The sequence below is a fragment of the Nicotiana attenuata genome, unplaced genomic scaffold, assembly GCF_001879085.1.
Source record: "Nicotiana attenuata strain UT unplaced genomic scaffold, NIATTr2, whole genome shotgun sequence".
In the NCBI taxonomy this organism is placed as follows: domain Eukaryota; kingdom Viridiplantae; phylum Streptophyta; class Magnoliopsida; order Solanales; family Solanaceae; genus Nicotiana; species Nicotiana attenuata.
The window spans coordinates 143,430-167,209 of record NW_017671904.1 but is presented as its reverse complement, the minus strand read 5'-3'; the positions used below and the strand labels follow the sequence as shown (position 1 = coordinate 167,209).

General features: G+C 37.3%; 2 protein-coding genes across 2 annotated transcripts; one reads left to right on the top strand and one right to left on the bottom strand.

Annotated features, from left to right (window-relative positions):
• Window positions 1-1,987: 1,987 nt before the first annotated feature.
• On the bottom strand, window positions 1,988-15,280 carry LOC109210821 (protein disulfide-isomerase-like). Its single transcript, XM_019374292.1, has 12 exons — window positions 15,088-15,280; window positions 7,437-7,481; window positions 5,339-5,369; window positions 4,966-5,253; window positions 4,669-4,854; window positions 4,435-4,560; window positions 4,129-4,263; window positions 3,909-4,028; window positions 3,635-3,752; window positions 2,956-3,068; window positions 2,372-2,576; window positions 1,988-2,242 (listed from the first exon to the last, which is right to left on the bottom strand). Exons 1-12 carry the CDS (start codon window positions 15,231-15,233, stop codon window positions 2,208-2,210), a joined length of 1,548 nt encoding a protein of 515 aa, XP_019229837.1. The 5' UTR covers window positions 15,234-15,280; the 3' UTR covers window positions 1,988-2,207.
• On the top strand, window positions 5,376-7,430 carry LOC109210822 (protodermal factor 1-like). The gene is made up of 2 exons (XM_019374293.1): window positions 5,376-6,489; window positions 6,563-7,430. The coding sequence occupies exons 1-2, from the start codon at window positions 5,801-5,803 to the stop codon at window positions 6,891-6,893; spliced, it is 1,020 nt and encodes a 339-aa protein (XP_019229838.1). The 5' UTR covers window positions 5,376-5,800; the 3' UTR covers window positions 6,894-7,430.
• Window positions 15,281-23,780: the final 8,500 nt, after the last annotated feature.

Here is a 23,780-nt window from a genome sequence, read left to right as displayed (position 1 = left end):
TTAAAACGGAGTGATAAAAACATTTTTATAATAAGAAAAGATCATATGTTGGGCAAAGAATTTCTTTTTGGAATTTTTACTTCCTACAGCAAAGGTTGATACCTTATTTATTTTAAATAAATACCCTTTTAAAAAATTATATTCAATAGATACCTTTGGATTTTTATAGCCAAATATCTATTTATGGTTACCTCCTAAGACATATAAGCCATAAAATACGCTTTGTATTATTTTGCTCTCTCATTCTTTCAGATTTTTCTCCACCCTCTCTCTCTCTCTCTCAACCCAGTCTTTCTCCATGAATACAACCATGATTCTCCACCGATTCATCTCCATTGTCGAACGAAATTTTCATTGTCAATGGCCTGGGGCTCTGAATCAATGTCGAAATCAAGCCCTAGAATACAACCATTTTTTGATTTGATTTGATGTGGTTTTCCGGTTCGGTTTGTACACCCCCTACCTTTCCATTCCACCAAACTCCATCGGGATAAAAACACCCTTCTGGTTCGAAATTAAGTCGGTGGAATTTTTCATCTCCAAATACCGTGGAAAACAAAAGTGGATTCAGAGAAGATAACCCACGAAATAGGTAACCCCGATGGAGGAAGAAAGAGAAAAAATGGCGGTGATAGGGTTAATTGATAAAGCCACCAACTCCACTAGACCGGAAGTGGATCCCCGCCTTCTCAAAGCCATCAAATCGGTGGTCCGTTCCTCTGATTCGGAGCTCCGACTGGCCGCCCATACCCTAATGTCCCTCATGAAACGTGACCATCCTCAGGTCCCCCACCAATTTTTATAGTATTTGCACAGTACAATTTTGGTCGATAATTTTAATAGGGTAAATTGGGACTGACAATGGAGGTTCGAAATCTGCTATCGACGAGACGACATTAGGGTTATTCTTGAACGAAGACGACGGAGTTTGGGGCTGAGCAACTTGAAGAGTCTGTTACCTTTTTTTTCATTGTATTTCGATGTATCTCGTTGTATCTATGTATTTCATTGTATTTATTGTCTCTTTTTTTATTGTATTTCAATGTATCTCGATGTATTTCATGTATTTTATTGTAATCACTGTCTCGTTATATTCCATGAATGTATTCATATATTTTTTTAATTAATATAATTTATGTATTTATGTATTCAGATTTATAATTGAGTTTGTTGAGTTATATTAGGAGTCTATTATGTTAATTGATTCACTTTCCGTTTAAAAACAACTGAATAGACCATGAATTGCGCTATTTACGTTACTGTATTCACAAATACATATCGTGAATACAGTCGAATACAGTAATCTGTCTAGCTGTAATCCCTTGTTTCACCCCTGTAATCTAATCTCATATTTCATGCCGAGAAATGCTACTGTATTCATGAATACAATAGCTTAAATACATCGAATACACTTTAAAAAACCTGAAAACATAGCTATAGGAAATAATATAGCAAATGGTAGCTACAACTTGTGAAAATTTCTTTTTCTTTCTTGAGGAAGAACTAGCGAAAAACTTCATACTTTGGTCTTGTTATTCGAATTATATTTCTTTATTGGTTTGGAATATTTTTTAAAATGTTGATTAAATACTCCCAACTCAGTTCATCAAATAATATTTTAGAAATTGAAGAACTAATCTTTGGAGTTTTTAAATTTTTGAAAGACTTGAAAAAGTCAGTTCAGGAAAATGTGGAATAAATACTTGCCATGGAGCAAGTAGGCCTCCGACGACGTTTGACGGCTCTTAATCTAAAGTTCAAAATGACGTCATTTATGACTGGTATTGGTGACAAAATAGATTGGAAACAACCATTCTGTCCTCACAAGGTAGGGGTAAGATCTGCATACACACTACCTTTCCCAGACCCCACGGTGTGGGATAGTACTGTATATGTTATTGTTGTTATTTGTGACAAAATAGGTTACTAATCGATGATTGATTTAATCAAAGAAATGTTACATCTGGAATTTGAGGGGAATTTAACATTATATAACCTTGGACTCTTCCATCTCAAAAGCTAGCTTTTGGGTGTGGTTCTCGCTGAATTGTATTAATGGAGACATACAACCGTTTAATTGGCACTAAAAAGAACCAAAAAACTAAAACAGGAAACAGATGAAGCTTAAAGTACATGGGGAAAGCAGTCGGGCAAGGCGATTGGTGCAACGTTGTAGGGAAATGAAAACAGCATATCCCCAACAAATCTTACATCCACCACCAGTGCACTGTGTCCCAAAGACCTGAAAAAGCACAAAATTAAAATACATTACAATTTTTTAGAAAATTGCATCCAACAAAAGCTCCTCAGTTTAGTGATTCCAGGAAATGCAGATTTCAGAGATGATGTTCAAAGGTAGACAATCACATACCTCTATAGTTCATCCTCCGCTGAATCGTTTTGGCAGAGTCTGACTGAACAGGCTTGTCGCGATTCTTTTCAATAAATTCGATGATTGCCTCTTTTGTTCTATCACCATCATACTGTGACAATTTACCGGAGGCAGATTTGAAGTACATAGTAGGGAATCCCTGTACGTCGAATTGATCTTTTGGGAGATCATTCCGGGTTGCATCCTGCAAAGGAAAAGCAGATAAGGAAATGACCAATGATGAACAAAACAACTAATATATGAACATTTTGATGCATTTATCTGTTCTACGAGAGAATTTTGAACTCAGCTAATATGTGATCAAAAACAAAAGAATTAACGAGATGAGTGGGTCGGATATCCTTGTTAAAAAAGGGCAGCCCGGTGCACTAAGCTCACGCTATGCGTGGGGTCCGGGAAAGGGCCGGACCACAAGGGTCTATTGGACGTACCCTGCATTTCTGCAAGACGTTATTTCCACAGCTCGAACCTGTGACCTCCTGATCACATGGAGGCAACTTTACCAGTTACGCCAAGGTTTCCCTTCTCGGATATCCTTGTCAAGTTGATGAAAAAATTCTTACCAGTTCTGCAATCAGAACATCTGGATCACTTTCAAGTGATACGGCCACTTCATCCAAAATTGGAGCTAGCTTCTTGCAGTGGCCACACCAAGGTGCGTAGAACTCTAACAGTACTGCGCAGACAAAAAAAAATTAATCAGGATGAGCAAGAATTCATATAGATAATGTCACTACATCTGAGAAACGAGGAGCTTGATCAATCAATAGGCGAAAAAGATAAAATGGTAAACAATGTCCGTGCCTGTAGTCTAAAATCAAGCAATAATCCTTATAGCCTCTATAGGATATTTGAAGCATTTCATTATTTCTACTCTCTGTCGCTTTATATCTCAGTTTGTATTCAAGATATCCCAAAATAATCTTCTCATTCATTAACGGATTAGATTTACCTCATATATTCAATTCATCAAGATGACACCTTCTGTACCAATTTTTTGCTCGTTGCTCTTCAACAACTTTTGGCTCATTTCTCAACATACTACTACATATGATTTTTACTCTTTAAGTTCCACAATCAATTAATACACTACATCCAACTCTTTGTCACATCTTACACACTAGTAAAGAATAAAGATATGGACTAAACACTAAAGAGGCAGCGACGAAATGGTGTAACAAAGAAACGGTTCTCGCCCAACCAAAACAGGGAATAAAGAATATGACATGGATAGACCCGCACCGTTTTTCCCTGAGTTGAAAACCATATCCTGGAGGGTATCTCTAACAACCACCTTAACAGGTTCGTCATTGGTTTCAGGAATGGGCTGTGATTTTACATATGGCTTCAATTTTCCATCCTGTAACCATGTGGAAAATAAGAGGATAAAGGTTAGCCAAGCCTTCTGTTCAATCCAGAATATTGTTCACAACTGATTACGTTTTATCCCAAATATCCAAGAAGATACAAGTGCAACATAAAAACTACCAACAACAGAAAGAACAGGACTCATCACCTTGTAATCCTTCAACCACGCAGCAATAGCATCAGGTTCGACATGATCCTTAAGATACTTTTGATCATCAGTGCCCATTATTACGATCAAAGGTGCCTGTTCGGGCTTCAGTCCAAAATACTGCAATCAAAGACAAAATGAATGTTCAACATGTCTTTCTATGTGATCATGGGGGTAAAAATAATACACTAATCAGATAGCTGAATATTTTTTAACTAACCTCAAAAGCACCTTCACCAGCCTCAACATCACCCAAGCGAAAGCTCACTCCTTCCCCCTTATAAAGCTTGGCAACATCGTTGTACTTGGACTTAAAAGCCTCAAGCTCAGAGCTGAAGTTCACAAATAGCAAGGCCTGCAAATTTGCAGATGTAAAATGGATTAAAAAAAATTAGTACCTTAAATTTGAAGTTAATCTTACAAAATTATAATGATACCAAATTTAGAACTGCAAAAAAACATTAAAAGCATACTGGTACCAAATATCACGTCAAAATGCAGCATTACAGCTCGCAGAATCAAGTACCTCGGAATTGGTGCCATCAAAAAACTTGTTAACATACTCATTGTTATTTGGGTCATTGTCAAAAACAGTAACAACAGGAATACTAGCTTCTGCAATGAACTTCTCCATAGCATCAACTTGAAAATCCTGCAAGAGAGGCCAATTAAAAGATAACATAAGGCAAGACTTCAGCTTCGTAACCATGACACAAATGAGTATCAAAGAGACAATATAACACAGAGATAACAGCAATACCTCAAAATCAACAAAGAGTTCATCAAATGCCTTTAGAAGACGAAGAGTGGGCTTATCGACTGGACCACCCCGAGGGAGGAGTTTAGCATCAACAGTGTGAGCAAAATTGATCTCAGCTCGTAGTTTTTCAGCTAGTGTTAGATAGTTCTCAAATTTTTCTCCAGAGGCTTCTGGAAATATACCAACCTAAAGAAATATAAATTGGTTTTCAGACAGCAAGAATCTATGGCATATGTGAGAATAAATTTCTGTAATGAGAAGTGAGGAAACAATCAGCCAGAAGTAATCACCACTTACAACAAAGATCTTTTTCTCATCAATAAGGTTTGCAGCATCCTCCTTCGATTTGATTTCAGGAGATGCAGGACCCACTTGTTTCTTCAAATAGGCTACAATACCATCAGCTTCACGAGGTCCGTTATAATCTTGAACTTTCTTTCCTCCATCCCGCAAGATCTTAATAGTAGGGAAACCCTGGATCTCATACTGCGTTGCAAGTGCTCTATTTGCTTCATCACTAGCATCATACTTAGCTAGAACAATTGGAGGATCGTGACTGCTCAACTCTGCGGCAGCTTTTTCATACTGCAAAAGAAAATAATTTACCATAAATCAGTGACAAAGTTTGAAAATGCCAAATAAAAGTATAAGGAAGGAGATAGTATAGTACCTCAGGAGCAAGACTCTTACAGTGCCCACAGCTATTATCGGAAATAGATTATCAGATGCTTATAAAATATAAAGAGGTTGGACATTGTTCATTACACAATTGAATCTACATTTGATACTTCTTTTGCTGATACACTCAAAATAATCACAGGTTTGAAGGCATTTAAAATCCAATTTGAAGATTTGTACAGACCTAAAGTTAGTATTTCACACCAAAGCATAACCAAATAAGCATTTTAACAACACTATATAACCATGAAAATTGATTATCAAAACCATAGGAAAGATCGAAATTAACGTCAAGTTGTTAATCCAGCCATCTCAAGCATGTTACGTCCTCAAGTCATATAGCTTGAGTCAAGATATCTAGGATAATAGGATTCTTTTTACAAATTTGGACTAGATTTTTGCTTGTAGACAGGTACATGCAAATCTCCTTCAATCTCACAATTTTATATCTTTTATGAAAACTTCCGAACACCTCCATCACATGGCTCAGGAAGCGGCTCGGGAACGCCACCCTCTCAAGGAGGCGGTGGCCATGGAGGAACGCCTGCCAAGTGGAGGGGGGCGTCATAATCCCAGTCCACCTCCTCCTTCTGGAGGTCGTGGAGGTGGTCACTATCCCTCCCCTCCAACTTTTCGTGGAACCCCTCCAAGTACCCCTACTACACCCATCCCACCAACTACTCCTATCATTGGCACAGGCACGCCAAGCACTCCTGACGTCTCCATACCATCACCTCCATTTGACCCCAATTCACCACCTTCTAGGGGTGGTTACTATCCCTCCCCTCCAACTTATGGTGGAACTCCTCCAAGTATTCCTACACCTAGCACCCCGTCCACACCAACCATTGTAACCCCACCAACTACTCCTATCATTGGCCTAGGCACTCCGAGCATTCCTGGGATATCCACGCCTTCAGCTCCATTTGACCCCTATTCACCACCTTCGGGCAGTTACAACTATCCCTCCCCTCCAATTTTTGGGGGAGGCCCTCCAAGTTTTCCCACACCTAGTACCCCCGGTTTTCCCACAATTCTAACCCCACCAACTTCTCCAATCATCAATCCAGGCATTCCAACCACTCCTGGTATTTACATACCTCCACCTCTATTTGATCCCAACTCACCACCTTTCCCGCTCGAGTAAGCGAATTGTGTCATCAGCTTTACATAGTCAATTGCAATATATACTAACATGAAATGTTATGAATTGCAGTTACTGGAGGACTAACCCGGCTCTAATATGGGGCTTGTTTGGCTGGTGGGCAACTGTTGGTAGCGCATTTGGTGTGGCTAGTACTCCAGGGTTCGGGGGGAACTTGAACCTGCTGCAAGCACTTTCAAACCCTCGTGCCGATGGCGTTGGGGAACTCTACAGGGAAGGAACAGCTTCTTTGCTGAACTCCATGGTGAGCAAGAATTTTGCTTACAGTACCAAACAAGTTAGGGATAGTTTTGTTGCAGCACTCAGTTCAGACAAGGCTGCAGCAGCTCAGGCGCGGATATTCAAGTTAACCAACGAGGGTCGACTCAAGCCCAAAGCTTGAAAAACTCATATTTCCATAGTCCCTGTGTATCTTGATATGTCCAATTTCAAACTTGTGATTTCCTGTGAGTTCGCTTTAGGGTTGAATCTTAATGTCTCAAGAGGATACCAACTTATGATCAGGTATATGTAAATTATTACTTTGATGTGCTGTGTGTTAGATTGCCTTATGCAGATTTCAGAAACATTTGAATGTCTTCTTTGTAAAGAAATCATATTTCCAAATAAAATAAAAATGTAGTATTGTATTAGATCAGCGTGCTGTGTTCCAGAATCTCCACAAGAACTTTGTAGTTTTGTCAAATTTAATAAACCTTAATTGACCAAAGTTGAAAAGAGAGACAAGCACATGTCATACAACCACCTATAAATTGGAAAAGAACTTGTCGTCGCTAGATGATCTTTCTTCAACAAAGTTTACCGATAGGAGAAAAATAATTAAGCAGTAGAATTGACAATATTGTATCTATTGTACGCGGCTTCCGCTATGTAGGGAATCTGGGGAAAGAATTGACCATATTTTATCTATTATATGCAGCTTTACCTTGTATTTCTGCAAGAAGCTGTTTCTGTAGCTTGAACCTGTAACCTGCGAAAACTCCCCTGGTCACAAAAAAGGAGCACATGAAAACAAATGTAATGTTTTCTCTCATTGTAGTGTTCGTTCATAAACCAAACTCCAAAACAATTATCCATAATTGCACGTGCATTATTTGTGTCCGGATGATAATCCAAGACTTTTACCTCTTCAAATAAGCTGTTAAAAGTAAAAACTTGCAGTGCAACCATAGTCGATGTAAGAAAACTCTGTACGAAAAGGGTGACATAAGATACATTTCTCATTTCAGAGACATTTTCATTAAGTTAATTACCCAAGCTCTGTGCAAGTCATTGGTTTGCATCACCTAATCAGTCACTTTTCCAAAAAAAAATCATTCATGTTTTAACTTGCACAAGTAGATGACAACAGTTTGATCCAAAAAGTTCAAAAAAATTACTTACTATATTCACAAGGTTATTACAACAACAACAACCCAGTAGAATCCCACTAGTGGGGTCTAGGGAGGGTAGAGTGTATGCAGACCTAACCCCTACGCCGGAGGGGTGAGGTTATTCTTGTAAGTTATTTCCTATGTGTATATATGGCCCAATAAGATTAGGCCCATAATTAGTATTTAATTATTGAGCAAATCTCATCCGTCCGATCGGTTACTTGATGGACGTACCGGATTAAGTGAGAACCTCTATAAATTGGTCCTCTCCCCACCCATTAGGGTTACCGTATTTTATTTCTTTCTTCCATCTCTAAAGGCGGCGGTAACGTAAAGTTAGGGCAAGGGGCGAGAAACAAATTTTGAATTAACGCTTCCGCTTCACGATGATGGCTCACGATTCAGGTATGTTTTCTGTAACGATTTCATGTAAGATTATCATGTTCAAGATCCTGGTATGCAATTAAAGTTTATGCTTACATGTGGTATCATGAGCATGGATATTTGAACTGATAATCTTCGTTTACTAGTACGATTGAACGAGAAGTGAGTTTTGCTATAACTATATTTCTTTCTCAATCCTTCGCTTTATTGATATTGTACTGGTTTGATTCTCGGTTGATATCATATGATATTTGAAGCTTATGATTCAACAGAATAGGAGTTATGGCAAGTGTATATTCTTAAATTCCTTTCATTGAACGTGGTGGTGACTTATTGTTTGTTTACATGATGATCGTATTGTCCCTAATTATTATCCATATCAGTTTCAGCCTAGATTGTTCGTAATACGTTTATATTTTGTTAAGATTTTGACTACAAAAATTATTGTTACTTTCTAGGTCATAAAAGTAAAGTTACGGTATCTTAGGGACATTGAGGAAATAAAGTTTTACTCCTAAAAAGTTTTCTTGAATGCTAAGTTTCACGGAAATCTCACAATATGCATTAATTATGATTTGGTTCTTACATTGTGTAATGACTAATGTATTTGTTTTGAAGTTATATAGAAAGTTTAAAATATATACATACATAATATTTGTATTTTATGCATATACTAATGTTCATATAGTTTGTTAGTCACCAAAGTGATCAAACTAGAATGTTTTAAAATATTCACATGCATAAAATTTTTTGATGCTTATTTTATGTGTGCATTTATGTTTATATAGTTTGATAGTCGCCAAATTGGTCAAACTAGCATGTTAATCAAAAGTATGCATACATAAAATTGTAGTTTATCCATAAAATTAATGAAATGCCTATAATTAAAAATTAGTGGATAAATTAGTTTTCACTATTGCTAGAACTTAAGGATTTACCCAAAGGTGAATCAATTATTCTATGAATAGTGAATATGATGAGGTAAATTAATATTCTTAGTCAAATATATATTGTGTGTCCAAAGATGGCATATATATTTGGTTAAAAATATTTAATTACTTATTAAAGACTAAATGGCATTTAAATTATGATAGTTTGTCGTAGTATTTACCCAAAGGAGAATTGCAATATGCTTTAACTGTTTTGTTGAATCCATATTGATTTGTGAGCATGTATTATCTATTTTGCAGCTATTCCTTTTCATTCGCTTGCTTCGTCTGTTACTGTGTTCAACGGATTGAACTTCTCTGAATAGCGTGAACAAGTCCAGTTCCACTTAGGTGTGATGGATCTTGACTTGGATCTGCTAAATGATAAGCCCGCTCTCATTACTGAATACTGATTCGAGCAGTGCGGATGAGAAGTCTTTCCACAAAGCGTGGGAACGCTCTAACAGGCTAAGCCTTATGTTTATGCGAATGAATATCGCTAACAACATTAAGAGTACTATTCCACAAACAGAAAGTGCCAGGGAATACCTGAAGTTTGTGGAAGAGCGTTTTCGTTCTGCACATAAGTCTCTCGCTGGTACACTAATGGCTGAACTCACGACCATGAAGTTTGATGGGTCGCGTAGTATGCAAAATCATATCATCGAGATGACTAACATTGCAGCAAGACTTCAGACCTAGGGGATGAAAGTGGATGACTCCTTCTTGGTTCAATTTATTCTGAACTCGTTACCTCCTGAGTATGGACCTTTTCAAATCAACTATAACACTATTAAGGATAAGTGGAATGTTAGTGAATTGTCCAGTATGCTTACTCAGGAGGAGTCAAGACTTAAGAAACAAGGGAGTCATGCAATTAACCTCATGGGTCAAGAAGCTGGTAAAGGACTTAAAGTGAAGGCCAACAAGTTCAAGAAAAAGAAAGCACCTGCTAAAGCTCAACAGGATGCTAACAAGGAATATAAGGCATGTCGTTTCTATAACAAGGAAGGACACTCTCAGAAAGATTGTCTGAAACGTAAAGCTTGGTTCGAAAAGAAAGGTACAATTAGTGCTTTTGTATGTTTCGAATCAAATTTAGTAAAAGTTCCTAATAATACTTGGTGGCTTGATTCTGGTGCAACTGCTCATGTATCTACTACGTTGCAAGGATTCCTTACGATCCAAACTACAAATCCAAATAAGGATTTCTTGTTCATGGTTAATCGTATGAAGGCTCCAATTGAAGGCATAGGGACTTATTGTTTGATCATGGAGACTGGACGTCACCTTGATCTATTACAGACTCTTTATGTACCTTCAATTTCTAGGAATTTGATTTCTCTTTCAAGACTTGATATTTCTGGATTTGATATAAGGTTTGGAAATGGATGTTTCAGTTTATATAAGAATGCTATTTTTTATGGTTCTGATTTTCTTAGTGATGGTTTACATAAGTTGAAACTCGATATTAGTTTTTCTGAATCCCTTCTTACTGTTCAACATAATGTTGGAATTAAACGTAGTTCACTAAATGAAAGTTCTGCTTACTTATGGCATAGACGTTTGGGTCATATATCCAAAGAAAGGTTAGAAAGATTAGTAAAGAATGAGATTCTTCCGAATCTAAATTTTATTGATCTTACTATATGTTTGGATTGCATTAAGGGAAAGCAAACCAAGCATAGTAAGAAAGGTGCCACAAGAAGCACCCAGCTTCTTCAAATTATACACACCGATATTTGTGGACCCTTTGATGTTCCATCTTTTGGTGGAGAAAAATACTTTATCACTTTTATCGATGATTTTTCACGTTATGGATACATCTATTTGCTGAAAGAAAAATCTCAAGCAACAGATGCTCTCAAAGTGTTTGTTAATGAGGTTGAAAGGCAATTAGATAAAAAGGTGAAAATCATTAGGTAAGATAGAGGTGGTGAATATTATGGAAAATATAATGAATCAGGACAATGTCCAGGTCCATTTGCAAAGTTCCTCGAGGAACGTGGCATATGTGCACAGTATATTATGCCAGGAACACCTCAACAAAATGGTGTTGCAGAAAGGCGTAATCGAACACTTATGGATATGGTTAGGAGCATGATAAGTAATTCCTCATTACCCAAATCATTGTGGATGTATGCTCTTAAAACCGTTGTATATTTATTAAACAGGGTTCCTAGTAAGGCAGTTCCAAGGAAACCTAGTTTAAGGCACCTGCATGTTTGGGGTTGCCCAGCGGAAGCTAGAGTTTATAATCCACAAGAAAAGAAACTAGATTCTCAAACAGTAAGTGGTTACTTTATTGGTTACCCAGAGAAATCTAAAGGGTATGTGTTTTACTGTCCAAACCATAGTTCGAGAATTGTTGAAACCGGTAATGCAAGATTCATTAAGAATGGTGAGGTTAGTGGGAGTGTCGAAAAGCAAAGTGTGGAAACTAAAGAGGTAAGGGTCAATATTTTATTACCCGGAAATGTGCCTACTTCCACACAAATACCAAATATTGTTCCAATTGTTGAAGAACATTTTGACAACATCGAGCAACATTTAGATGAAACACTTCATGAAGAAACTAACTCACAAATATCTGACATAAATGAACCACAAGAAATGCCATTAAGAAAATCTCAAAGAATTAGAAAATCGGTTATTTCGGATAATTACGTGGTTTGTTTGCAAGAGTCAGATTTTGACATCGGTCTTAATAAGGATCCGGTTTCATTTTCACAATCCATAGAAAGTAATGAGCCTTGACAAATGGATTGATGCCATGAAGGAAGAGTTAAAATCTATGGAATACAATAAAGTCTGGGATCTTGTTGAATTGCCAGAAAGTTCTAAAAGAATCGGGTGTAGATGGATCTTTAAGACCAAACGCGATTCAAATAGCAATATTGAGAGATACAAAGCCAGACTTGTTGCCAAGGGTTATACTCAGAAAGGAGGCATTGATTATAAAGAGACCTTTTCACCGGTCTCAAAGAAAGACTCGTTAAGAATTATCATGGCTTTGGTGGCTCATTATGATTTAGAGTTACACCAAATGAATGTGAAAACTGCTTTTCTTAATGGAGATCTCGAGGAGCAAGTTTATATAGACCAACCAGAGGGTTTCGAAACTAAAGAAAAAGGTCAAATGGTGTGTAAACTGAAGAAGTCAATATATGGACTTAAACAAGCCTCACGACAATGGTATATAAAGTTTAATGATACCATAACATCTTTTGGATTTGTGAAAAATACCGTTATCGGTGTATATACCAAAAGATCAGTGGGAGCAAGTTTATATTTTTAGTCCTATATGTTGATGATATTCTACTTGTTGCTAATGATTTAGGCATATTGCGTGAGACTAAAGATATTCTCTCTAAGAATTTTGAAATGAAAGATATGGGTGAGGCATCATATGTGATAGGAATAGAAATATTCCGTGATAGATCACAAGGATTATTGGGATTGTCTTAGAAAGGCTATATCGAAAGAATTCTAGAGAGATTTAATATGAACAATTGTTCAGCAGGAATTGTTCCAATTCAAAAAGGGGACAAATTTAGTCTCATGCAATGCCCTAAGAATGATGTAGAACAAAAGGAAATGGAATCAATTCCTTACTCTACAATTGTTGGTCGTCTGATGTATGCTCAGACTTGCACAAGACCGGATATTAGTTTTGCGGTCGGAATGCTAGGGAAGATATCAGAGTAACCCAGGAATTGATCACTGGAAAGCTGCAAAGAAAGTTTTGAGGTACCTGAAAGGAACGAAGGATTACATGCTCATGTATAGGAGATCCAAGCATTTGGAAGTTGTTGGATACTCGGATTCAGATTTCGCTGAATGTATTGACACTAGAAAATCCACGTTTGGTTATTTGTTACAATTAGCTAAAGGAGCAATATCGTGGAAGAGTGCCAAACAGTCTGTTATTGCTACATCCACGATGGAAGCAGAATTTGTGGCATGTTTTGAAGCCATTCATGCATTATGGCTGCGAAACTATTTCAGGACTTGGGGTTGTCGACACCATTACCAAGCTGCTGAAAATTTATTGTGATAATTCTGCAGCAGTATTCTTCTCCAAGAATGATAAGTACTCCAAAGGTGCCAAGCATATGGAATTAAAGTACTTTACCGTCAAGGAAGAAGTTCAGAAACAAAGAGTGTCACTTGAGCATATTAGAACAGATCTCATGATTGCAGATCCGTTAACGAAAGGTTTACAACCAAAGATATTTAAAGAACATGTACATAAAATGGGCCTTGGCTGTATTTATGACTGATGTATTTATGACGTTTTGACACTCTAAGCTCATTTATATGTTTCTGATATACATTAGCGATTTCCTGTTTCTCATAATGGTGTACACATTATTGTTTTGAGATGTTACAGGATAAGTCTCAATGAGACATTATTGTGGACCATAATATTTTATAGTTTATGAACCTGATACGATAAATTACTAATGTTGTAGTATACGGAAGGGAGTATGTAGACAAATTATATATGACCGCCATAACTCACATTTACTAGTTTATCGTATTGTGGTATTTATGATGGACATTATAGAAGAGATTTGTTTATGCGCAACTAATGTTCCTATATTAAATATTAATATTATGTGATTATTGGGCCAAGTGGGAGAATGTAAATTATTTCCTATGTGTATATATGACCCAATAAGATTAGGCCCATAATTAATATTTAATTAATGAGCAAATCTCATTCGTCCGATCGGTTACTTGATGGACGTACCGGATTAAGTGAGAACCTCTATAAATTGGTCCTCTCCCCACCCATTAGGGTTACCTTATTTTATTTCTTTCTTCCATCTCTAAAGGCGGCGGTAACGTAAAGTTAGGGCAAGGGGCGCGAAACCAATTTTGAATTAACGCTTCCGCTTCACGATGATGGCTCGCGATTCAGGTTTGTTTTCTGTAACGATTTCGTGTTCAAGATCCTGGTATGCAATTAAAGTTTATGCCTACAATTCTATCTGCTAAAACAACAAAAACTGAAACCACTAAACAACAACCTGTGATTAGTGAGTGCATATCAGATTCCAGTTTTAAACTTCATCATACCAGTTTGATTCTGGTTTTTTAAGGCACATCAATGGCTTAAAACAAATAAATAATCAATGTCTAAAGGTAATAAAGCAAACAAAAGATTCAGTGGTCTTAATGAGATCTTGAAAAGATTGCTCAATGAGACATCGTGAATTTTGATTATGAGCAGCAGGTTTGGCAAAAAGCAACCCCACAATATTAAAGAAGCAATTGTACAACATTGCTTTAACATAAACTGCAAGAGTCTCTTTTCATGGGCCTCTAGTTGAAAACAAAAGAAGCACATAAAAAAACTCTTTGTGGTGTTCGGGTCAACTTGCGAGTACCTAGCACAAATTCCACAAGACTCTTTGTGGTGTTCGGGTCAACTTACGAGCACCCGGACTAATTCCAAAAGACTCTTTATGGTGTTCGGGTGAGCTTGCGAGCACCTGGACTAATTCCACCAGGCACATGTTACTTCCCACCAATAACAATATCCACTAAGGCTTACACATAAAAAGACTACAACAGAACTCTACACAAATTATATCGAAATGGACTCACTAGTTTAATTTGCAGATCAAGACCATTTGAAGTTTTGATTTTATTTCGAAAAAAAAAGGAACTTGATCACGATTGAGAAAATTTGCGACAATTTTATGTTCCAATTAACCAGTAAAAATCAACAAACAAACGTTGACCTACAACAGACTGTCCCAGAAATAAAAAACCATTAACTCGCCATAACACAAAACACAAAAATAAATCTAATTAAGAGTTATCACAATTTAAAAAACAGAAAAACAGCAGATATAGAAGAGGAAAAGGGGAAAATTACCAAAATTCAACGACGGTGAAGTTGTGCTTGGCAATAGTATCAGTGAGGTTAGAATGGTCCAAGGTCAACACATACTCCTTTTCCCCTTCTGCAGCAACACAAACTGCAAGAAGAAAGGCTGCTACAATTACCAAAATGCCCCTCATTTCTCTCCTCCTCGTACTCAATGATCTCCCTCTGTGTCTGAAGTTGGTGTGAGTCATGCTCCTAAGATTTTTATATTTATAAAGGAAAAAAAAGAAGTTGTAGTTGAATGTGCCATGTCAGCATTTAATTATTACGTGTAAAGTAGTGATTGGTATGTATGTGTCAATGCGTGGAGGGTTGTAATTATAAAGTGTACATATTTTGGAAATCCTATTCTGAATATTGTTTTTGTCTTGTTATTTATTAGGCGTGAAAATGCGAAAAATGTGAAAATGATCTGTCATTTTTAAGTATGTTTTTAAAATACATTTATTTAACCATTTATTTAAAGGTTTAATCAATTTCGCTCAAGATTCAAATTTCAAGACATTGTGTCCTAAAGTTCAAAAATTGTGTCAAAAATTTTGAATCTTAAGTCCTAAATTTTTAATTAGCAGTTCAAAAATTCAGGACATTTAGTCCTGAATTTTAAATTAGCATTTTAGGACACTTACGATGTGTTTGTTATGAAGTAGGGGTGTTCAAAACCGAACCGAAACCGAAAACCGAACCGGAACCGAATCTTAATGGCTTATTGGTATCGGGTTAACGGTTTAACGGACGGGGAACGGATTGAAATTTTTTCATTAATGGCTTATCAGTTTGGGAGCGGATTATTCAATTTTCTTAACGGATAATCCGTTAACCCGTTAAGAATATATATATATATATATTAAATAATCAAAACCATTATTCCACTTCCAGTTCTCTATCTCTATTATTTATTANTATATATATATATATATATATATATATATATATATATATATATATATTTATATTACGGATAAACCGAACGCGTTTCCTTAATTCTTCTATCCTTTTTCTTAATTTTGAGTTGGTATTATTTGAAACAAAAAAGAAAGGACTTTTTTTTTTCAATTCTTTTATTTTCTTTATTGTCTTTTTCCTATTCTGTGAAGAATTAAGTCCAGTCACAGATTATATAGGCACTGTATTCAAATTGGAATTTTTTTCGTCGGTATAGTTTGAATTAGGCCGATAAACCGCCCGATAAGAGCTAAACCGATACCAATCCGTCCGATATCTTATCGGGTGGCTAGCGGATTAATACATTTAAAAGCCGATAACGATAAGCCAAACCGTTAAGAGTAAATAACTGCCCAATCCGCCCGATAAGCAGCCCTAGTATAAAGGGAAATGTTTTTCAAAAATTATTTTTTGATTTCTCCATGTTTGGCTTGAATAATTTGGAAATATTTTCTTTATGAACTCATTTTCTTCCAATTGGAGGAAATATTTTCCCTATCAAAAGAAGAGGAAACATTTTCTAAGGACCCGTTTGGCCATAGATTTTGCCAAAATAAATTTAAATTTTATTTGGCAAACACATGTTTGGCCATAGATTTTGCCAGGCTAAAATATCACTATTATATTTTTTAAAAATTACCCCAAACTTTTGTATTTTATAAAAGAGCCCACCATTTATTATTTTGTAACAGTGTGTTTCGTCTTCTCGGTCATCTGATAGTGTATTATGTAATTCATTATAAAAATAATAATTTTGTATCAAATTTATTTATGTTCAGGACTATGATTTGCGATAATATAATGAATGTTATTGATAATGGTACTGTTGGATATTTGTGATAGTTTTTAGAACTTGTGGTTATAAGTCATGTTTCATGTTTTTCCAAAATAAATTTGGGAAATATGTTTTGAAAATTGATGTCCAAACAGATTTTCATCTTCAAACCAAACTTCACCCAAATCAAAATTTTCAAAACAAATTTGGGAATCTATGGTCAAACGCTAGCTAAAACTCATTTTCAATTATCCTCATCCTATTCCCCACCCCGCCAACCCCCACCCTCACACCTCCATCCAGTCGTACCCCACCCCTACCTCCACCTAGTGTTTTAAAAGGCGATGGTGTGAGGCGAGGCGTTTTACTTAATATTGGGCGAGGCAGAAGCCTCGAGACATGGGGTGCGAGCCCCGCAGATCTTTAATTTTTTAAATTTATGAATTAATAATATAGCATTATAACACAAAAAATATAAACGATATATTAAAAGTTCAAGAAAACAAAAAAGAATTAAAGAAACTCATATAAAATAAAATATCTAGCATGTTTTACAAGTATAAATAATACAATATTCTAAAAGTTACTATAAAATATAAATTAACTACAACGTCTTAGCTTTCGAATAATTAAAAATTATAATTTTTTAAAAATATTATCAAACTGCATATTTTACCTTCTTAAAGGTAAATACTCACTAAATTTGATCAACACTGTAATTTAACATATTCCTCTGTCATGAGTAAATACAAAATTACTTTTACATAGTAAATAACAAATATATAATAATTTTGAGAGACATAGAACTAAGGCATGAAGGTCTATCAAGTAAAGATATAAATCTTAGTTATCTATTTTCAGAGAGGAAATACCCAAACGATATTATGTCACGACCCTGATTTTTCACCCTCGGGAGTCGTGATGGCGCCTACTAGTGAAAGCTAGGCAAGCCAATTATTCCGATTAATTTACCCTTTTTATTTTTTTAACCTCTTAACAAGCGCAAGTTAACAAATTATAAACAGCATAAATAATAAAGCGGAATAACGAAATTTAACAATTAAACTAATACCAGTACGTGTCCATAACATAAACCACCCAGAACTGGTGTCACAATCTCACGGACTATCTAGGAATACTACAAATAGTGTCTCCACTATCCCCATGTTCCGAAGAACCTCATGACAACTGTCTAAGTAATCCTAGGGATCATTTGAAGATGTACCACCATAAGTAGTAGTTAACAGCTTGGTGAACCTGTCCAACCTCCACAAAGCATAGGTAGACATAGTTGTTCCATCACCGGTCTGAGCTACTATACCCGGCTGAACTGCTCCAACTGGCTGAGCTGCTGGAGTCTGAAACCGGGGAGCCCTCTGCTCCGGAGTGCGGGTAGCGGGAGTCTGTACTCCTCCCCAGCCTGAGAGACGTCTAGTGCTACAGGAAGCAAGCCTGCCTGAGTGACACTCTCCATAGGGCCCACTAGACAGACCAGAGCATCCGAGTACCGGGGTAGCAATGAACCCCTTTAGGACCTGAGCTGGGCCCACCGGAACTGTCTGGGCCGGAACCTCATCATCAACCTCTACTTGAGGCTCCACCGCTGGTGCTGCTGCTCTGGCCTGAGCTCTGCCTCTACCTCGACACCTAGCACGGCCTCGGCCTCGTCCTCTGCCCCTCGTGGGAGCTGCTGCTGGGGGCTCGGGCTGCTGGTCAGCCGATAAAGAAGCACGTGTTATCGCCATCTGCAAAAGAACAGAGTAGAAGTTCGATTAGCATTGAGAAACCGAATCACACGACAGAGAAGAATAGAAGTGAAACTGTTCCTAACTCTGTAGCCTCTGGGGATAAGCACAGACGTCTACCGTCTAGACTCCTCAAGTCTCTACCAAGCTNGGCAAGTTCAGAAATTGCGAAAATAGGAAATTGCATCCGTGAAAGTATTATGGCAGAATCAACAAGTTGAGGAAGCCACTTGGGAAGCCGAGGATGAATAAAAAAGAGTACCCGCATTGTTTGAATAGTCATGTAATAGCTTTTTTATGCATTTGATTCCTACGAACTCTTATCTTGTGAATTAATAGAAACCGAATCACACGACAGAGAAGAATAGAAGTGAAACTGTTCCTAACTCTGTAGCCTCTGGGGATAAGCACAGACGTCTCCGTACTGATCCCTCAGACTCTACCAAGCTTGTTCGTGGATTGTGAGACCAAAGTAACCTAGAGCTCTGATACCAACTTGTCACGATCCGGATTTCCCACCCTCGGGAGTCGTGATGGCGCCTACTAGTGAAAGCTAGGCAAGCCAATTATTCCGATTAATTTACCCTTTTTATTTTTTTAACCTCTTAACAAGCGCAAGTTAACAAATTATAAACAGCAGAAATAATAAAGTGTAAGAATGAAATTTAACAATTAAACTAATACCAGTACGTATCCATAAACATAAACCACCCAGAATTGGTGTCAAAATCTCACGGACTATCTAGGAATACTACAAATAGGGTCCGAACAAAATAAATACATATCTGTCTCTGAAATAGTAAAGAACAGAAGAAAACTAGATAGGGAGGGGACGCCAAGGCCTGCGGACGCCTGCAGGACTACCTCGGGTCTCCTGATGGACTGAAGGCAACAACCCCTAGCTAAGGTCTGTATGCTCCAGTACCAGGATCTGCACAAAAGAGTGCAGAGTATAGTATCAGCACAACCAACCCCATGTGCTGGTAAGTGTCGAGCCTAACCTCGGCGAAGTAGTGATGAGGCTAGGACACAACAAATAATTAACCACACAGTATCTAGCAGAACAACAGTAACAACAGTAATGCAAAAGTAACGGGCGAGGGGTAACATGCTATGGGGGAAATACCAACATAAATAATGACAGTGATAGTGGAATAAGACAATTAAGGCAATTGAACCGAAAACAGCAAGAAATCATAACAAACAGGCAATAAGTGCACGACATCACCCTTCGTGCTTTTACTCTCAATCCTCACCAATGCAATCAAGTAATGAAAATGTGCACGGCATCACCCTTCGTGCTTTATATCTCTTCCTCGCCATGTAAATATTAGAAATGTGCACGGCATCACCCTTCGTGCTTTAAAACTCTTATTCACGATATGCATCAATATCAATGTAAATGTACACGACATCACCATTCGTGCTTTATCACTCTTTCCTCGCCATATGCATAAATATGAATGTGCACGGCATCACCCTTCGTGTTTTATCACTCTTTCCTCACTATATGCATAAATATGAATGTGCACGGTATCACCCTTCGTGCTTTATCACTCTTTCCTCTCCCAAACAATAGCAACAACAATATCCCGGCAAGGGAATCAACAATAAGTATAAATATGTCCCGGCAAGGGAATCAACAATAAGAATTAAATACGTCCCGGCAAGAGAATCGGCTATAACCAAACTTGTACCAATAATCAACTTCACAATTTCACCTCAACTAGAGCCAATGCTCAACACTAACCAAATACCAAGAAGAAAATCATAAATCTTACTCAACATGGATAATCAATAATTTAGGCATACGTAGTACTTATTAAGAAACACAACGATCATAATTTAAGACCCACGGGCATGCCTGACACCAACGAATAGATACTCGTCAGCATACCTATACGTCGTACACTACACTAACACATAGCAAATAAGGCACGACACCTATTCCCTCAAGCAAAGGTTAGACCAAACACTTACCTCGAACTTCCACGGTCAACTCAAGCCTCAAACACATCTTTTCCTTTAGAATTCGCCTCCATTTTAGTTGTATCTAGTCCACATTAATTTAACAACATCAATAAATGCTTAAGATTTCATACCCAATGCTTAATTATAGGTTTCCTATCATTCTCCCCAAAAAGTCAAAAATCGACCCCGGGCCCGCTTGGTCAAAACTCGAGGTTCAGACCAAAATCCGATCACCCATTTACCCACGAGCCCGAATATGTAATTAGTTTCGAAATCCAACCCCAAAACGAGGTCTAAATCCCAATTATTCAAAAAGCTCTAACTCTACCTAAATTCCTAATTTTTACCATGAAAACTCTTGATTTTTGATAAAAAAGTGATGAAAATAGTGGGGTAATCGAAGGAGTAGAGTTTAGAATTGGTTACCAACACTTTGGGGATGAATTTGTGTGAAGAAAATCGCCTCTAGGTCTTGGGAGTTCGAAAATATGAAGAAAATGGGTTCTGCCCGATTTTGAAATATGTTTTTAAAAGACTGGGCAGGTTCATCGCGTTCGCGATGGGCCTGCCGCGTTCGCGAAGAGCTGCCGGTTGAGGACTTATGCGAACGCGAGTTCTCTTACGCGTTTGCAAAGGGTTGGCCCCCCTGACCTTCGCGTTCGCGGACCAGTGTACGCGTTCGCGTAGAAGAACGACAACTTCCCAGCCCACCTCCAATTTACCTTACTCGTTCGCGTGCCACAGGTCGCGTTCGCGTAGAGCAGTCCTCCCAATGCTCCGCGTTCGCTATCCAGGTTACGTGTTCGCGTAGAACAAATCCATCCAAGTCGGAATTTCCCTTTCGCGATCGCGAGAGTTACTACGCGATCGCGATGCACAAAAGGTCTGTGCACCAGAAACAACAGACCTGCAACTTTCCTAAGTGTAAAAACATCCCGTGGCCTATCCGAAACTCACCCGAGCCCTCGGGGCTCCAAACCAAACATGCACACTAACCTAAAAATATCATACGGACTTACTCGTGCGATCAAATCGCCAAAATAATGCCCCGAACTACGAGTTTAGCATCAAAATCAAAGAAAATCTCAATAACTCTTTAAGTTCAAATTTTAATAACCGAGGGTCCGATTCACGTCATATCAAGTCATTTTTTAACCAAATTTTACAAGCACAACTTAAACACCATATAAGACCTGTACCGGGCTCCGGAACCAAAATACGGGCCCAATACTATCAAATTCAAACACATTTAAATTTCCAAAAACTCTTATAATTTCAGTTAAATAATTTTCTTCAAAAATTCATTTCTCGGGCTTGAGACCTCGGAATTCAATTCCGGGCATACGCCCAAGTCCCACATTTTTCTACGGACCCTCCGGGACCGTCAATAACGGGTCCGGATCCGTTTACCCAAAATATTGACCGAAGTCAACTTAAATTCAATTTTAAACGCAAAATTAGGATTTTTATCAAATTTTAGCATAAAAGCGTTCCGGATATACACTCGGACCGCGCACGCAAATCGAGGTGAGATAAAAGGAGTATTTAAGGCCTCAGAATATAGAATTAACTTGTAAATCAAGTGATGACCTTTTGGGTCATCACATATTCACCCTCACTATGTTCTTAATTAGTAAATATGCAATATTATGGTTCGTTATTTGAGTTATTCACAATTTTCATATTCCAATATAATTAAAAAAACATTAATCGTTCATTTGTTAAATTTTTTTGAGAGTCAACGGGACTAATTAGTGAATTCAACACATGATTTGGAAATGAATTGTTGGACAAGTCCGGAAAGTTGAGCGTTAGGCGTGTTTAGGGCGCACAATCGGACGCTTGGGGGCGTAAGCCTCGTAGAACTAAGCCCCACACATAAGTCTCAAGGCATTTTGATATTGCCCCGCCCCGATGCAAGTCCCAAAAAAACTTTTTAAAACACTGCCCCCACCCCAACCGCTCCACCTAAATAGAAATATTATTTAAAATAGTACTTTTCATGTGATTGATAGAGTAATTTTATGACACTTAGGGTGTGTTTGGTATGAAGGAAAATATTTTTCGAAAAATATTTCAAAATTTCCCATGTTTGGTTCGCTTAAATATTTTGGAAAATATTTTTCTGATGAACTCATTTTCCTTCAATCGGACGAAAATATTTTCCCTATCAGAAGAAGGAAAAATATTCTCTTTCCAACATTTTCAACATTCCTTAATCCTCATCCTATTCCATATCCCCACCAACCCCCAACCTCCCACCCTTATCCCGCCCCACTCACCCCATCCTCCTTTGGGTTTGTGTGAATTTTTAAAAAATAATTAAATTCTTGAAGAAAATAGAGTCTTGAAAACGTTGTGTATTTGTGAGAGAGGGGGGAGGAGCATAGGAAATATAGGGATTTGGGGGAGGGGAGTGAGAAGAATCACATAGAAAATTATTTTTTCAAAGAAGTATTGTCTATTCTCTAACCAAACATTAGAAAGTATTTCCTGAAAAATTTCAGGCATCAATCAAACATGAGCAAATAAGTGATAAAGCCATTCATTTTTTAGAAAAATATTTTCCAAGTTTTTCTTTCATTTCAGTTACACCCTTAGTCCTGAATTTTAAATTAGCAGCTCAAAAATTTAGAATACAAAAATTCAGGATACTTAGGCCCTGTTTGGCCCTACATTTTGGCACCGATTTTTCAAATCTTTTTTGAAAACATTGTTTGTTCATAGATTAATGATCTATTTTTGAAAAATATCTGAAATTATTTTTCAAGTTCCCAAATCTAGTTTAGGGTAGATTTTGGGTGAAACTTGTTCTCCCACACCACAAAACTTCAAACTTTTTTCAAATAAAATGCATGTCCAAACATAATTTCAACTTCCAAAAATTATTTTTCAAAACTACTTCAAAAATTATTTTTTCAAGTTTCAACTAAATCTATGTCCAAACGCTAGCTTAGTGTTCTAAGTTTGAGAGAATTGACTAAATATTAAATTTATTGTAAATTGTGGATATATTTTAAATAGCAGATTTAAAGTGGCTACCGGTACACTTGGCAACCCTTACCCAAAACCCTAGCTACTGTCTCTTCCTCTGCTTATATAAAGAGTCATGTTATTATCCATTTCAAAGGAGGAGGCGCCGGTTCAGTGGAAACCCCATTTCTTCACTTTCTTTTTTCAAAGTTTCCTTATGTTCTTGCTCTTTTTTTTTTCCTCACATTTTTCTAAATCTCATGTTTGCTTGG

Excerpts from the sequence above, each read along its gene's own strand:
- LOC109210821 (XM_019374292.1), bottom strand. The coding sequence starts at position 15,233 with ATGAGGGGCATTTTGGTAATTGTAGCAGCCTTTCTTCTTGCAGTTTGT. Across the intron at positions 3,753-3,908 it reads CGTGGTTGAAGGATTACAAG|GATGGAAAATTGAAGCCATA; the intron begins GTGATGAGTCCT and ends ACATGGTTACAG. Across the intron at positions 3,069-3,634 it reads TTTCAACTCAGGGAAAAACG|TACTGTTAGAGTTCTACGCA; the intron begins GTGCGGGTCTAT and ends TTGTCTGCGCAG.
- LOC109210822 (XM_019374293.1), top strand. The coding sequence starts at position 5,801 with ATGAAAACTTCCGAACACCTCCATCACATGGCTCAGGAAGCGGCTCGG. Across the intron at positions 6,490-6,562 it reads TCACCACCTTTCCCGCTCGA|TTACTGGAGGACTAACCCGG; the intron begins GTAAGCGAATTG and ends TATGAATTGCAG.